Raw genomic sequence first — 14,619 nt, 5'->3', positions numbered from 1 at the left:
GTGTCTTCTGCTCTCTTGGCGTCGTGGTTAAGTGCGCGGACTCTGCTCTGGGAGAACCAGGTTTGATTCCCCGCTCCTGCACTTGCAACTGCTGGATGACCTTGGGCAAGCCATCGTTCTGTCAGAGCTGTTCTCTCAAGGACAGTTCTGGAAAGAGCTCTCTCAGCCCCACCTACCTCACAGGGTGTCTGTTGTGGAAAGGGGAAGGGAAAGGAGTTTGTAAGCCGCTCTGAGACTCCGAGTGTAGGGCGGGGTATAAATCCAATCTCCTCCTTCTCTTCCCTTCCCCAAGGCAGTTTTAACTCTCATTTTCTGAAGCCACTTTCTTTTTGGGACTTCCTGGCTGTGTTCCCTCTAAGCTGAGTTAGTGTGAGCAAGCTCACAATTTTTTATCCTCCGGCTCACACATTTTTGTCTTAGACCAGGAAGGAGGGCTCCAGAGCAAACTAATCTATGCAGTAGCCAACTCGCTCGCTCACAACTTTAATGCCAGTCGCTCACCAAGTAGAATTTTTGCTCACAAGACCCCACAACTTAGAGGGAGCATTGCTTCCTGGGTGTTCTTGATGCTGGTGGAAGTTCCAGATGCTCCACAGCTGTTTGCCTCCTCCTGTCAACTTATTCCTTGCGCTGGCTCCTACGCTTGCAGCTTTTGCACCCCAGGAAGATTCTGTGCTGGCCTTCCTGTTCCGGGGCCGATACACTGGAGGAGGCCCTTTTCGCTGTGAGCCCAGCTGCGTGAGGCACGGAGGCCTTCGTGTGGCCATTCTTCATGTTTAAATTGAATTTGATTCACTGGGGTTGTTTTTTAAAAAATAAAATAAAAGAGTTTATTAATTCCCGTCTGTCCCCAAGCCCTGAAGATGGGCTGGATTGGCAATTTAAACAACCAAGGAAGAGACAGTAAATTGGATACCCCCCCTCTTATTTTTTTTGTGCTTGACTTATTTATGACCGTAATATTGGCTATGTACAACATCCCCCGATCAATGGGGTATTCTCTGCGGACGCCAGTCCCATGCCAGCTGCAGCTTGCTAGATTGAGCAGTATGAATTCATTGCTTTGGCACTAGATGGGGACCCGGCCAGATTTTGAATCTCCTGTTTAATGTTAAATATAAATCAGTGGGGACGGTGTTTGGAAATGCCTACTTGGATTTAATCACACACCCCCTCCAACAGCAGTTCTTCTGCTCTCGTTTCCCATCAGATCCGTCCACCTCTGCAAGCTTGAGGGTCTTTCCGCTATTAAACAGCTCCACTCAGCCTCTTTCTGTTCCTGTTATGTCCCCAAAGGTTCCCCTATGGGCGGCTTCCTCCAGAGCTGTCCTCAGTGCCTGTCTCTTCTTGGAAGCCTTTGTCTGAAACCCCTACGTTCTCACTCACACTTAGGAGGGAGCCTAAGTTAGGGCAAGCTATTATGTTGGCAACAAGCTAGTGACTGTACCTGAGGGGTTCTCGTTTTTGAATCGGAGTGCCATTTGCCCTCCTGTAATGGGTAAATTGCCACTGTTGGCCCCCACTCCCCTGCCCTTGAGAAACTGAGGAGCAGGAGGGGGGAAAATGGCCTCCATAGTGACACTCTAGGAATTTCCACATACGTCTGTGGTATTTACAATGAATATTTGAGGAAATTCCTAGACTGTCACCTGGAAGTGACATCACATCCCCCCCAGACTCCACCCTCCAGGTTAGGGTTGCCAAGTCTTACCTGCTGTCGGAGCGGGGGACTCCCGGCTTCTTCCTGGAGCGCGCGCGCGCCGCGACCACTTCACCCAGAAGTGATGTGACCACGCTGGGCACGCTGGGGGCGGGGCCACGACCACCCGAGGGAAAACCATAGAGTTTTCCCTTGGATGACCGTGACCCCACCCCCATCGTGCCTGGCGTGGTCGCGTCACTTCCAGGTGACGTGCACGTCGGGTTCTTTGGTGGGGTTCCCCCCGGGGCCCAATCCGTCGCCGGCGGGGAACGGGCCTCTGGGGGGAGGGTTTCCCCGCCCCCCAGGGGGACTTGGCAAGCCTACTCCAGGTACTGCCCGCAAAATCTCCCAGCATTTGCCGACATAGTGCTGATAACCTGATGTTTGAACATTCCCCCATATTTGCAAACAGAATCAAAACACATCTCATGAACCCAGAAAACTAGCATATTGGAGAGATTGGAACCCTTCTCTCAGAGGTATAGCATTCCATCTCTGTCTGCCCCTAAAACGACACCGAATTCCCCCACTGATTTACAGGAAATCGGCATGACCTGCATTGTGAAAGGCACACCACTGTCGCCCGGAGTCCTGGCTGATCCTATCCACCTATCAGCACCGGGGACCGGCGTGGCTGACCTCTCCCTCACCGCACACAGATTTCATGCTATGTGACTGAATGCTTTGAGTTTATTAATGCCAATATATCAGACTTATTTCGGCATGCCACCGAGGGCCTAATGACACGCTAGTCTGTTTCCAGGGTTGCCCCAGGTCCTGTGGAACCAGACGGGCGCTGGAGGCGCTGTGTTCACCACATGTGAGTTTCCGCAGCAGGGCAAGCAGCAGTTCCCCAGGGCTGTGTCAGGTCAGGAAAATGCAACTGAGGGGGGGGGGGGATGCGTAAAACCCTTCTCATCACATGGTTTGGTCCCGATCTGAATCAGGCTTCCCACATGCCTGACAATTCATTTTTCCCCAAAAAACAATTTATTAGGATATATTATTAGTTCAAACATACAACATATTATTCTTGTCATACATCCTTTTTTCTCTTTCCCCTCCCCTCTTGGCTTCCCACAGTGCTCCAACCTCCAGCCCATTTCTTAGTTCTTTTCTATTTTCCTTATCTTCTAGTCATAATCTATCGGTAGCGTTTCTTTCTATTAATATTTTCTCTCAATTAACTTTCATCTTATAACACTAACCAAAAAACCAAAAAAACCAAAAAACAAAAAATAACACTAACTTTTCAATAATTGTCAAAGCAAATTAAATTGTCTTTTACATCCCGATATTTTTCTAAGTACTCTTTAAAGTCTTTCCAGTCTGCATAGGATTCTTCTGCTTCAAGGTTCTTTCCTTGTCATTTTGTCCATTTCAACCATGAATATTAATTTCTTTATCCATTCCTCGATTTCCGGAATTCTATCTTGTTTCCAACATTGTGCATAAGTCATTCTAGCAGTTGTGATCATATACCACATCAGTGTTCTTTTCTGCACATTAACTTCTTCCATTCTGAGTCCCAGCAGCAATATTTCAGCCACATGCCTGACAATTCAGTTTCAGAATTGCAGAGAACCTGGGGAGGACAAGCAAAGAGCCTAACTTGAGGACAGGCGTTTGATTTCTGGTGCTTTTGGGCTTGTTTAAGATTTAAGAATCGCTACATGTTTTCCCAGCCTCTCGAGAACATGGAATTCACAGTTCCTTAGACACACCAAGTATCCTCTGAGTGGCCCTTGATATTCCATAGAGTTAAAATGCTCTGGCATTTTTTTTAAACGGCAAGTTCGTCTTGTTATTTCAAGAGACCCACCCTGAAATACAAACTTTACAATTGTGCAAACCACTCGGGAGTCTTCATGTGTGTGTGAATTGAGTCCCCCGGGCTGTCTTTCATGTGAACCCATCTTCTTTTTCCCTTTAGGGAGGAAGGCGCCTCCTATGAGGTCATGCAGCTGGACTTTGAAATGGAGAACTTCACCAGCCAGTCGGTGACCCGGCGAATCATGTGGCACATAGATTATCGAGGCCGCAACCCACCACCTGATCTGGACAGGGCTGTGACGGAGCTGACAGTAATCCAAAGGGACATCCGTGCCATCCTTCCTTTGGCGATGGTGAGTGGAAGTTAAGAACATAAGAGAAGCCATGTGGGATCAGGCCAATGGCCCATCCAGTCCAACACTCTGTGTCATACAGTGGTCAAAGCCCAGGTGCCATCTGGAGGTCCACCAGCAAGGCCAGAACTCCAGAAGCCCTCCCACTGTTGCCCCCCAGGCACCAAAAATACAGAGCATCACTGCCCCAGACATAAGAACATAAGAGAAGCCATGTTGGATCAGGCCAATGGCCCATCCAGTCCAACACTATGTGTCACACAGTGGCCAAAACCCAGGTGCCATCTGTGGGTCTACCAGTGGGGCCAGAACTCCAGAAGTCTTCCCACTGTTGGCCCCCGGTCATCAAGAGTACAAAGCATTACTGCCCCAGACATAGTGTTTCATCTATACCTTGTGACTAATAGCCACTGATGGACCTCTGCTCCATCAGTTGGATATGTTTGTCTGTTGTTGGTTATTTCACATCCATCTTCAGACCAGTTCCCCAGATTCCATTGTTTGATCTAATTACTTTCACTTAGAGCCAATGTGGTGTAGTGTTTAAGAGTGTTAGACTAGGATATGGGATACCCAGGCTGAATACCTACGTATACCAAGGAAGCTGGCTGGGAGACCTTGGGCCAGTCATTCACGCTCACACACAGGGTGGTTGTAAGGGTAAAATGAAGAAGGTGAGATGGTTGTATGTAGGGATGCCATCTCTGGATTGGTTGGGAAATACCTGGCGATTTTGGGGGGGATGCCTGAGGAGGGTGGGGTTTGGGGAGGGGAGGGACTTCAAGGGGGTACAATGCTAATTCTGTGAACTTGGGCAGATCATGAGAAGGCGGACAGGAAGGGTTGCATCAGTGCTTAGTTCTCGTGGCCCCTTCTTACACCCCCAGGGGAATTCTGATCGCCACGTTGGGGTCGGGAAGCAATTCCCCAGGCCAGTTTGGTCAGGGATCCTGGAGGGTTTTTTTTTTTGCCATCTTCTGGGCATGGAGCAGAGGTCACTGGGCGTGTGGAGGGGGAGGTAGTTATGAATTTCCTGCATTGTGCAGGGGGTTGGACTAGACAACCCTGGAGGTCTGTTCCAACTCTATGATTCTGTGAATGCCATAGAGTCCGCCTTTCAAAGCAGCCGTTTTCTCCAGATGAACTGATCTCTGTTGCCTGGAGATTGGGCGTAACAGCAGGTGATCTCCAGCTACTTCCTGGAGGCTGCAGTGTTAGGAACGTCAAGTAACGAATAAATATACACTGCAAGGAACTTTTGTAAACGGATGTGTTCTGTTTATAATTAACATTCTATAAAGTGCATTGTGTATTCTTATAACATCCTAATCAGGTATATATATTCAATACATTCAATATAACAATATCATACAGTTCATACAATATAATAACTACCAGTCAATTTTGCATCAGTATTTAAAAAGTTAAACCCCAACGGGAGTTTCCAGAATTACATGCCCGCTTCTACTTGCACGAAGTCTTCCAGAAGGGGGAAAGCACCACAGGGCCTGCAAGACGGAGCTCTTCCACCAGGCTTTCAATTAGGAGCCGCCCACCATTACCACCAATGATACTACTTGAACATCTGTAGTATAAGGCTGGCCCTAATGCAGAGTTAGAGCTATACCTACATAAGGAGACCGGAAGATCGCTGAATCGGGAACCTAGACAGTAGATTTAGAGCACGCCATCTAATTTAATGAATTAGAGAATGACAGGAGTGCTCCGTCCATGAATTTTAGCTGCACAATGTGTCTTTTGTAGGACCGGCAGTAAGCATCAACACAACTATAAATGAAAGCTTTCCCCCTTCTGGAAGACTTCATGCAAGTAGAAGCGGGCGTGTAATTCTGGAAACTCTCATTGGGGTTTGACTACCTGGAGGCTGGCAACCCTAGTGGTAAGCCACTTGGAGTTCCCGTTGTGTAGAAAAATACAGTAGGCATGGAGTAAATGAAATAATAACATTAGCATTTTCTAAGTTTTCAATTCCTGTAATGCATTGGTTTTGGGAGGTTTTTTGGTTGGTTTCCCTGCGATTAAAACTGGAGACACCTTTTCATAGAATCATAGAGTTGGAAGGGACCTCCAGGGTCATCTAGTCCAACCCGCCTGCCCAATGCAGGAAATTCACAAATCTCTCCCCCACACACTCTGAGTGCAAAGACATACATGGTTTCTCTTGGGCAGCTTTCTGGACCGTGGGCAGACGTCATCCCAGAGACTGCAGCTTCTCCCAGTTAATATTTGCTCTTGGAGTTCTGGGGCTGGAAGGGATGCTATAAGCCCTCTAATCCAACCTCCTTCTTAATACAGGAAACACAAGCCCAGAGCATTTCCAGCAATCCAGCTTCTGCTTGAATTCCCCCCGGGAGGGTGAAATCACAACTCCCCTGGGTCATCGATTCCATTGCCGAACCCCTCTTGCCATTACAAAGTTTATCTTAATGCAGCCTAAAACCGTATTAACCCTTTTTTGCCACTGTTTCGCTCTGCTGACTCACATTCAGCTCGTGATCATCAGCTGCAGTCCCCAAGAGCCTTTTCACATGCTATTGCCAAGCAGGATAGTACCCCATCGTACACCTGTTCATTTGATTCTGCACGCCGAAAGCACAGGACTTTGCCTTTGTCCCTGGTGAATTTCATTTAGTTAGGTTGGAAAGCTGGGGTGGGATGATCCAGGGAATTTTTAATTGCCTTTCTCTCCCCTGAGGCACTTGCCATCCCTCCCTTTTTCATCTGCAAAACTGATATGGATTTGCTTCATCCAAGTAATGGATAAAAATGGTGGAGAGTGCTGGACTCTGAATGGAGAATCCCGGTGACTGCCCACTCAAGAGCTCTCTCCAGATCCGTGAAGGACCATTGACACACACTTCTCAGGCTGGTTCTGCAGCCAGCTGGGAACCCACCTGTTGGTACTATCATCTCAGCCGCACTTGTGTCCAAGAATCCGCACTCTCTTTCCTTGAGATGAGACCACTGTCCTTGTGTTAAGCCGAAAGAGGGGGATCAGCACTGCAACAGGTCTCCCGGCTCGAAAGAATAAACAGCGCCATTCTAGACAGAGTGACACCCTTCGAAGTCCATTGAGATCAGTGGGCTTAGAAGAAGGTAACTCTCTTTAGGATCGCACTGTTGGACCGGTGGGTGCATGCAAGTTGGTGGCTTGATTTTTCGCCACCCATGCCAAATGCCATTTGGGACTCAGGGAATGAAGCCGTTTGAACTTTGGCCTGTGGAGACAACACTTGCTTTCATGAGGTTTCTCAAGAGCTCCATGGTCTTCAGCGTCTGCTCCCAGCACTGGCAAAACAGCACCCCCTAGAGCACATTTAGGGGTATTGCCATTTTCACAGTGGTGCAACAGGAATACATTATAGATTCAGGTGGGTAGCCATGTTGGTCCGAAGCAGCAGAACAAAATTTGAGTCTGGTGGCACGTTTAAGACCAACAAAGTTTTATTATTATGTTAGGTTTGGGCTGTAGGCATCCACAGGATGCTGAGATCCAGAGCAGGTTTGAGTTGGAATGCCACACCCCCACAGTCCCCAGAGAACTTGGCAGCAGTGAGATAGTTTGGGGGGTGTGGTGCAAAGTTCTTTGCAAGCAAGGGTTTGGTGTAGTGGTTAAGAGTGTGGACTCTAGTCTGGGAGAACCGGGTTTGATTCCCCACTCCTCCACTTGCAGCTGCTGGTGTGACCTTGGGTCAGTCACAAGTTCTCTCAGAGCTGTTCTCACAAGGGCAGTTCACAAGAGAGCTCTCTCAGCCCCACCTACCTCATAGGGTATCTGTTGTGGGGAGGGGAAGGCAAAGGGATTGTAAACTGGCCTGAGACTCCTTTGGGTAGTGAAGGGCGGGGTATAAATCCAATCTCTTCTTCTTGTACTTAGCAGGGGATCTGATCATAGGGATTTAAGACACAGATTGGGGGGAGGCAAGCAGGCAAAATAGCAGGCGGGAGAAAGGGCAAAGGAGAAGCACAGAGAACTGCTTACAACAAGCTACAAGAGCCAGCTAAGCACCCTGACCTGGGTAGCCCAGGCAAGTCCGATCTCGTCAGATCTCGGAAGCTAAGCAGGGCTGACCCTGGCAAATATTTGGATGGGAGACCTCCAGAGAATACCAGGGCTGGGAGGCCAGAGGCAGGCGATCAAGCAACTTCTCTGAATGTCCTCCATGCCCAGTTCAAGTCACCAGAGGTCGCCATGACTTCTAGGCATGGGTGCACACACATGCCCACCAATGTTCCCTCTAAGCTGTGGAGTCTTGTGAGCAAAAATTCTGCTTTGTGAGCTACTGACATTAAAGTTGTGAGGGAGCGATTGGCTACTGCATCAATTAGTTTGCTCTGGAGCCCTCCTTCCTGAGCGAAGACAAAAATCTGTGAGCTGGAGGCTAAAAAACTGTGAGCTGGCTCACACTAACTCAGCTTAGAGGGAACACTGATGCCCACGTGGGCACACACACACAAATGCAAACATATCCCCTCCCCCCCAAAAAGAACCGCATAAGCAAAACAGTTAGATTTGACTCCTGGAGCACCTTGGAGACCAGCAAGAATTTCAGGATAGAATCTTTTGAGACTTAAAGCTCCCTCTGTCACTCTTGGGGACTGCCTTTGATTCTCGGGCGCTCTGACTCTCCAAACCTTATACCTTGAAACTCTTGTTGGTCTCTAAGGAGCTACTGGAATAAAATCTAACTGTTCTACTTAAGACCAACATGACGACCCCCTGAAACGTCGGGAAAAGGCAGAGCCTGGCTGTTGCCCAGGCAGCATCCCTGAGCCGACCCAGATAGATTGGCAGGGAGGCCAAGGGACAACAATGCTGCTTCCTCCTCTGTTCTGTAACCCCAGTTGTCTGACTCCGAAAGGGGCACCGGATTAGAATCCTGTCGTGCCACACCAAGAATACTGAGTGCAGGATAGGTCCAGATCTAGAAATACAGAGCTGGAAAAGGCTGAAGTAGAGGGGAAGGGGCTGTAACGTTGCATGGCTTTGGGGGCTTTCTAGAGGACACCTGTCCCCTCTCCCCCAGTTCCAAAACCCCTGGACATTTTGCAATATTGGAAACTTGATGAAAAAACCCAAATGAAGGTTTAGTGGTTCTCACTTTGTTCCCCACCAGACCCTTCAGCCTGAACATAAGAACATAAGAGACGCCAATGTTGGATCAGGCCAAAGGCCCATCCAGTCCAACACTCTGTGTCACACAGTGGCCAGAAATACCAGGTGCCATCAGGGGGTCCACCAGTGGGGCCAGGACATTAGAAGCCCTCCCACTGTTGACCCTGCCCCCCAAGCACCAAGAAGACAGAGCATCACTTGCCCCAGAGTCCCTATCTATGTTGTTGTTGTTCAGTCGCACAGTCGAGTCCGACTCTTCGCGACCCCATGGACCAGGTCATGCCAGGCCCTCCTGTCTTCTGCTGTCCTCTGAAGTTCACTCAATTTCATGTTCATTGCATCTATGACACTGTCTTACCATCTCATCCTTTGCCGTCCCCATCTTCTTTGACCTTCAATCTTTCCCAGCATCAGGGTCTTCTCCAGTGAGTGCTCCCTTCTCATTTGGTGGCCAAAGTATTTGAGCTTCAGTTTCATTATCTGGCCTTCCAGGGAACAGTCCGGGTTGATTTCTTTGAGGATTGACTGATTTGATCTTCTTGCAGTCCAAGGGACTCTCAAGAGTCTTCTCCAGCACCATAGTTCAAAAGAATCTATTCTTCGGCACTCGGCCTTCCTTATAGTCCAACTCTATACCCTATCTATACCTTGTGGCTAATAGCCACTGATGGACCTCTGCTCCATATGCTTATCTAATTCCCTTTTGAAGCTGTCCATGACTGTAGCTGCCACCACTTCCTGTGGCAGTGAATTCCATGTGTTAATCACTCTTTGGGTGAAGAAGTACTTCCTTTTATCCGTTCTATCCCGACCGCTCAGCCTGGATCTCCTTATCGCCTTCCCCAGAATCCGTGTCAGAACTGATCCGTTCTTCTCCTTCTTAGAGACCTACCCAAACGCCGTTCAGCCTTTGTACCTGGGGCTGTTAATCAGGTCCAGAGTTGATCTTATTGCTTTTAATGGGCGGTGGTCTTCTTTTTATTCTTCTTTTTTAAAAGTACTACTCAGTTTCTTGTTGGGGGTGGAAAGCGCTGTCAAATCACAGCTGACTTATGGCAAACCTGAAGAGTTTTCATGGCAGGAGACGCTCAGAGGTGGTTTGCCATTGCCTGCCTCTGTGTCACGACCCTGGTATTCCTTGGAGGTCTCCCACCCAAATACTGGCCAGGGGCCGACCCTGCATAGCTTCCGAGATCTGACAAGATCAGGCTAGCCTGGGCCATCCAGGTCAGGGCACTCCGTTTATTACTCACTTTTGTTTTTGAATATATTGTGTGTGATATTATTTATGTACCTTCGCTGCTTCTCATTGCTGTACAACCATAATATATGGGAAGTATAGGGGTGTTGTTGTTTTTTGCACAGAGTGTGAGGGACAGCATAGCAGAGTCTCTAGGTTTTTTGGGGGGGGGTATTTTTTGATATATTTTTAAAATATGTGTGTGTGTGTGTGCGTGCGCGCAAGTGTGCGTGCACCTGGAAGTAATGGCGACCTCTGCTGACTGACCCCTACTGGTGGCCTGGAGGATATTCAGAGAATTGGCTGAATAAAGCCTGCCCCCGCCTCCCGACTGCTGGTATTCCTTGGAGGTCTCCCATCCAAGTACTTGCCAGAGTCGACCCTGCTTAGCTTTCAAGATCTGACGAGATCGGGCTTCCCTGGGCTATCCAGGTCAGGGCCAGAGAGTCTTTTGTTCTTGAGCAGACAATGAAAATGTAAGAACATTGCCCCAGATGGTCATGCAGAAATGTCCACAGATTTCAAAGCACTGCCCATAGAGGCAACCAAAAATCTGGAAAGAGAACCGCAGTCCTGAGCTAATACACGGACAGTGGGATTACAGGTCAGAAGATGTAGGACTCTGGGGCTATAACAAGACCTCCTCTTTCTTTTTGCCATTTGTCCCTCAGGATACAGAGATCATCAACACAGCCATCCTGACCGGTCGGACGGTGGCCATCCCGGTGAAGGTCATCGCCATTGAGATGACTGGCATCATCATGGACGTTTCGGCTGACGTGGAGTGCAAGTCTAGCAATGAAGATATCATCAAGGTGGGTGAGAGTGCATCAGTTCCGGTGCATGTAGCTTGGGGGCTGTGAGGGACCTGCCTGGCCAAAAATGAAGCTACAAGGAGCTCCGCTGGACTGGAGCCTGGTTCCCTCTAGCCCAACACCCTGTTTTCCACAATGGCGAGCCAGATTGTTCCTTGGCTGTTGTTGGTGGACGTGCCCTCAAGTCACAGCTGAGTTATGGTGACACTGTACAGTTTTCAAGGCAAGAGATGTTCGGAGATGGTTTCATAGAGTCATAGAATGTTAGAGTTGGAAGGGACCTTGCAGGTCATCTAGTCCAACCCCCTGCACACTGCAGGAGCATAGCTGAAAGACAGCCCTACAGACCTACAGTAGACCTGAAAGATGGTCGTCCAGCCTCCGCTTGAAAATGTCCAGCGAAGGAGCATCCACCGCCTTTTGGAAAAAGTGCAAAAAAGGGCAACTCGAATGATAAAAGGGTTGGAACACTTTCCCTATGAGGAAAGGTAAAGGCGCTTAGGGCTCTTTAGCTTGGAGAAACGACGACTGAGGGGTTACATGATTGAGGTTTATAATATTATGCATGGGAAAGAGCAGGTAGAGAAAGAGGTACTTTTCTCCCTTTCTCACAATACAAGAACTCGTGGGCACTCCATGAAATTGCTGAGTGGTCGGGTTAGAACGGATAAAAGGAAGTACTTCTTCACCCAAAGAGTGATTAACACTTGGAATTCACTGCCACAGGAAGTGGTGGGTGCTACAAGCATGGACGGCTTCAAAAGGGAATTAGATAAGCATATGGAGCAGAGGTCCATCAGTGGCTATTAGCCACAAGGTATAGATAGGGGCTCTGGGGCAAGTGATGCTCTGTCTTCTTGGTGCTTGGGGGGGTCAACAGTGGGAGGGCTTCTAATGTCCTGGCCCCACTGGTGGACCTCCTGATGGCACTGGTATTTCTGGCCACTGTGTGATACAGAGTGTTGGACTGGATGGGCCTTTGGCCTGATCCAACATTGGCATCTCTTATGTTCTTATGCCTCCCGAGGCAGACTGTTCCACTGCTCAAACACTCTTACAGTTAGGAAGTTTCTCCTGATATTTAGCCGGGAACGACCCCCTTGTAATTTCCACCCATTAGATCTAGTCTTGCAGTCCGGAGCAAGAGAAAAGAGATCTGCTCCATCTTCTACGTGACAGCCCTTCAGATACTTGAAGACTGCAATCATGCCCCCTCTAAGCCTTCTCTTTCCCAGGCTAAACGTACCCAACTCTTTCAGTTTGAACCACTGTCTGCCTCTGCATCCCGACCCTGGTATTCCTTGGAGGTCGCCCATCCAAATACTAGGCAGGGCCGACCCTGCTTAGCTTCCGAGATTGAATGAATGTTCCCAGTTAGATTCAGTGGTATGCTGCCTCTATACATGGACAGTTAGATTTGAGTCTAGTAGCACCTTAGAGACCAGCAAGAGTTTCAGGGTGTAAGCTTTCAAGAGTCAAAGCTCCCTTTGTCAGTCACAGTAGAATCATCATCATCATCATCAGGCAGTGTGTGCAGAATAGCCAGGAGATCCTAAGATTGTCTGGCAGACGGAAGTTCTAGCTCTTTAGCATCATGCACCACTAGGTGGCGAGCCAGATTTGTTTTTAAGACAAGAGACATTTCAGATGTGGTTTGCCATTGCCTGCCTCTGAGTCATGGCCCTGGTATTCCTCGGTGGTCTCCCACGATCCAAATACTAGCCAAGACTGACCCTGCTTAGCTTCCAAGATCTGACAGAACTGGGCTAGCCCAGGCCAGCCAGGTCAGGGCACACAGTCTCCAGGGACTTCCCAATCCGGAGGTGGCAGCCCTGCTCCCAAGCAGGCAGTGGGAGAGTGTGAGTGCAGGCGTCGGAGGAGATGTGTGAGTCGGGAGTCAGCAGCATGGGCCCTGGCAGTTGCCGTACTTCAGGGCCTGCTTACGCCAGCCCTGCCCCTCCTCCGTTTTGTCTCCACAAGAACCATACAAGGCAGGCTAGGCAGAGAGAGAGAGAGAGAGAGAGAGAGAGAGCGACACAGACCCCCCTGAGGAGCTTCATAGGCTGTGTGGGAATTTGAACCCGGGTCTCTCTTGTCCTGGTCTGACCATGTTGACAGAAGGGCCAGGTTCAGGGAGAGGCTCGATAGAATCATGCCAACCAGCAGTATGGCCTCTTGCCCTAATAGGTTTACCAGTCCCCACTTGCGGGCAGGGAATTCCCCAGATTTGTGGGTTCCTGCCTACTGTTGGCCAGCGGGAGGAGGCCCCCCCCAACAGCAACATGGAACAACGTGCCTACATCACCCAGAAGTGATGTAGGCATCTCGGGGCGATGCTCTGGTTTTTGGCAAAACTCTATGGTTTGAGGGTGATTTTACCATAGAGTTTTGCCCAAAAACCAAAGTGTCACTTCTGGTGACGACGGCTTGTCAGGGGTGACACTTTCAACTCCTGGAGCGTCCCCCACATCCCCCCCCCAACGGCGTCTTGAAGGGACCTGGCAACCCTATGCCCTAATGGGGCCATGGGCGTGGGAACAGGCAAACAAAGCTGGCTAGAGCAGAACATCGGGCAGGGCTGGGGTCAACATAACCTCTGGTGAGGCAGCTGCCGGGCTCCACTGCCGCCGGCACCCCCTGCCCGCTCACTTCTTAGCGCTGCAGCATCCGCATTCCTTGCCACCTGCCCTGCCCTGTGCCACTGGGGAAAGGTCTGCAGGCAACTGTGTGGATGGTGGGAGGGCTTGTGACCGGACAGGGAAAGGGGACACAGGCAGGTGGGTTGGGAGGGCATGAGTGCTTGGTGGTGGGCAGAGTGGGGGAGGGGGGCCTGGGGACTGTCAGCCCCCCCCCCCAAACTGGCCCTGGTGTCGGAAGCTGTTTTTTCCAGATACGCTTAGCCATGCATAGTAGCTCCTTTTGTACCTTTTGGATTGAACAAACGAGGCCTCCGCACAAATGGGCGCACGGCTCAGGTGACCGAGGTGGCCGGCTCTTTTCTCCCCCTCCCGCCAAGTTCAAATCCTTCCCCACTGCCTGGATTAAACCTCCTCTTGATTTACCACTGCCGTTCCAGACGAGTCCTGCATCCACCCGCAGCTTCCCGACGAGCCCACGCGTGACTTTCCTGCTTGTAAATCCTCACAGGTTGCTGTTTTCCCCGGATCCGGGGGTGGGCCCGAGCAGGCCGAGGCGGGGATGAATAATGTCGCCGGCTCGTTCTGGCCCCCTCCCGTTCTGTTTTCCATTAAGTCCCTTTCGGCACCCCCCCTCCTTCCGCCCCTGCGTGAGTTATGTCGGCCGTGCCGCGGAGAGGTGTGTTGGCAAGCTCTCCCGCTTACCTGGAGAGATGCGGGGGGAGGGCCAATTGCTCTGTCAGGAATATAAACCTACACCGTCTATCAGGCCAGCCGCTATCTGTTACTGTAAATAATTCAGCATTACGGAGAGTGGTGGAGTTGTGAGCAGCTGTCTCCGTGCTCCCCGGGTGTGTGCAGCGGAGAGGGGCATAAACAACCGAAGTGGCTCCATCGATCTTCAGGCCTGAGGGATGCCAGGAACAAGCCTCCGGCACCACGAGCCACATGAGGAGCGAGACA

General features: G+C 50.0%; 1 protein-coding gene across 1 annotated transcript in view; it reads left to right on the top strand.

The window, feature by feature from the left end:
• The window catches only part of TMEM132E (transmembrane protein 132E), a 49,933-nt gene that overhangs the window by 17,471 nt on the left and 17,843 nt on the right, over window positions 1–14,619 (top strand). Inside the window, exons 4-5 of the mRNA XM_015413624.1 lie at window positions 3,636–3,828; window positions 10,877–11,020. Coding sequence (XP_015269110.1) covers window positions 3,636–3,828; window positions 10,877–11,020 — 337 coding nt within the window. The remainder of the gene's footprint in view (window positions 1–3,635; window positions 3,829–10,876; window positions 11,021–14,619) is intronic.

The sequence above is a fragment of the Gekko japonicus genome, unplaced genomic scaffold, assembly GCF_001447785.1.
Source record: "Gekko japonicus isolate JY-2015 unplaced genomic scaffold, Gekko_japonicus_V1.1 scaffold452, whole genome shotgun sequence".
Taxonomy (NCBI): domain Eukaryota; kingdom Metazoa; phylum Chordata; class Lepidosauria; order Squamata; family Gekkonidae; genus Gekko; species Gekko japonicus.
Note: the sequence above shows the minus strand (reverse complement) of the source record. Positions and strands in the feature narration are given on the sequence as shown.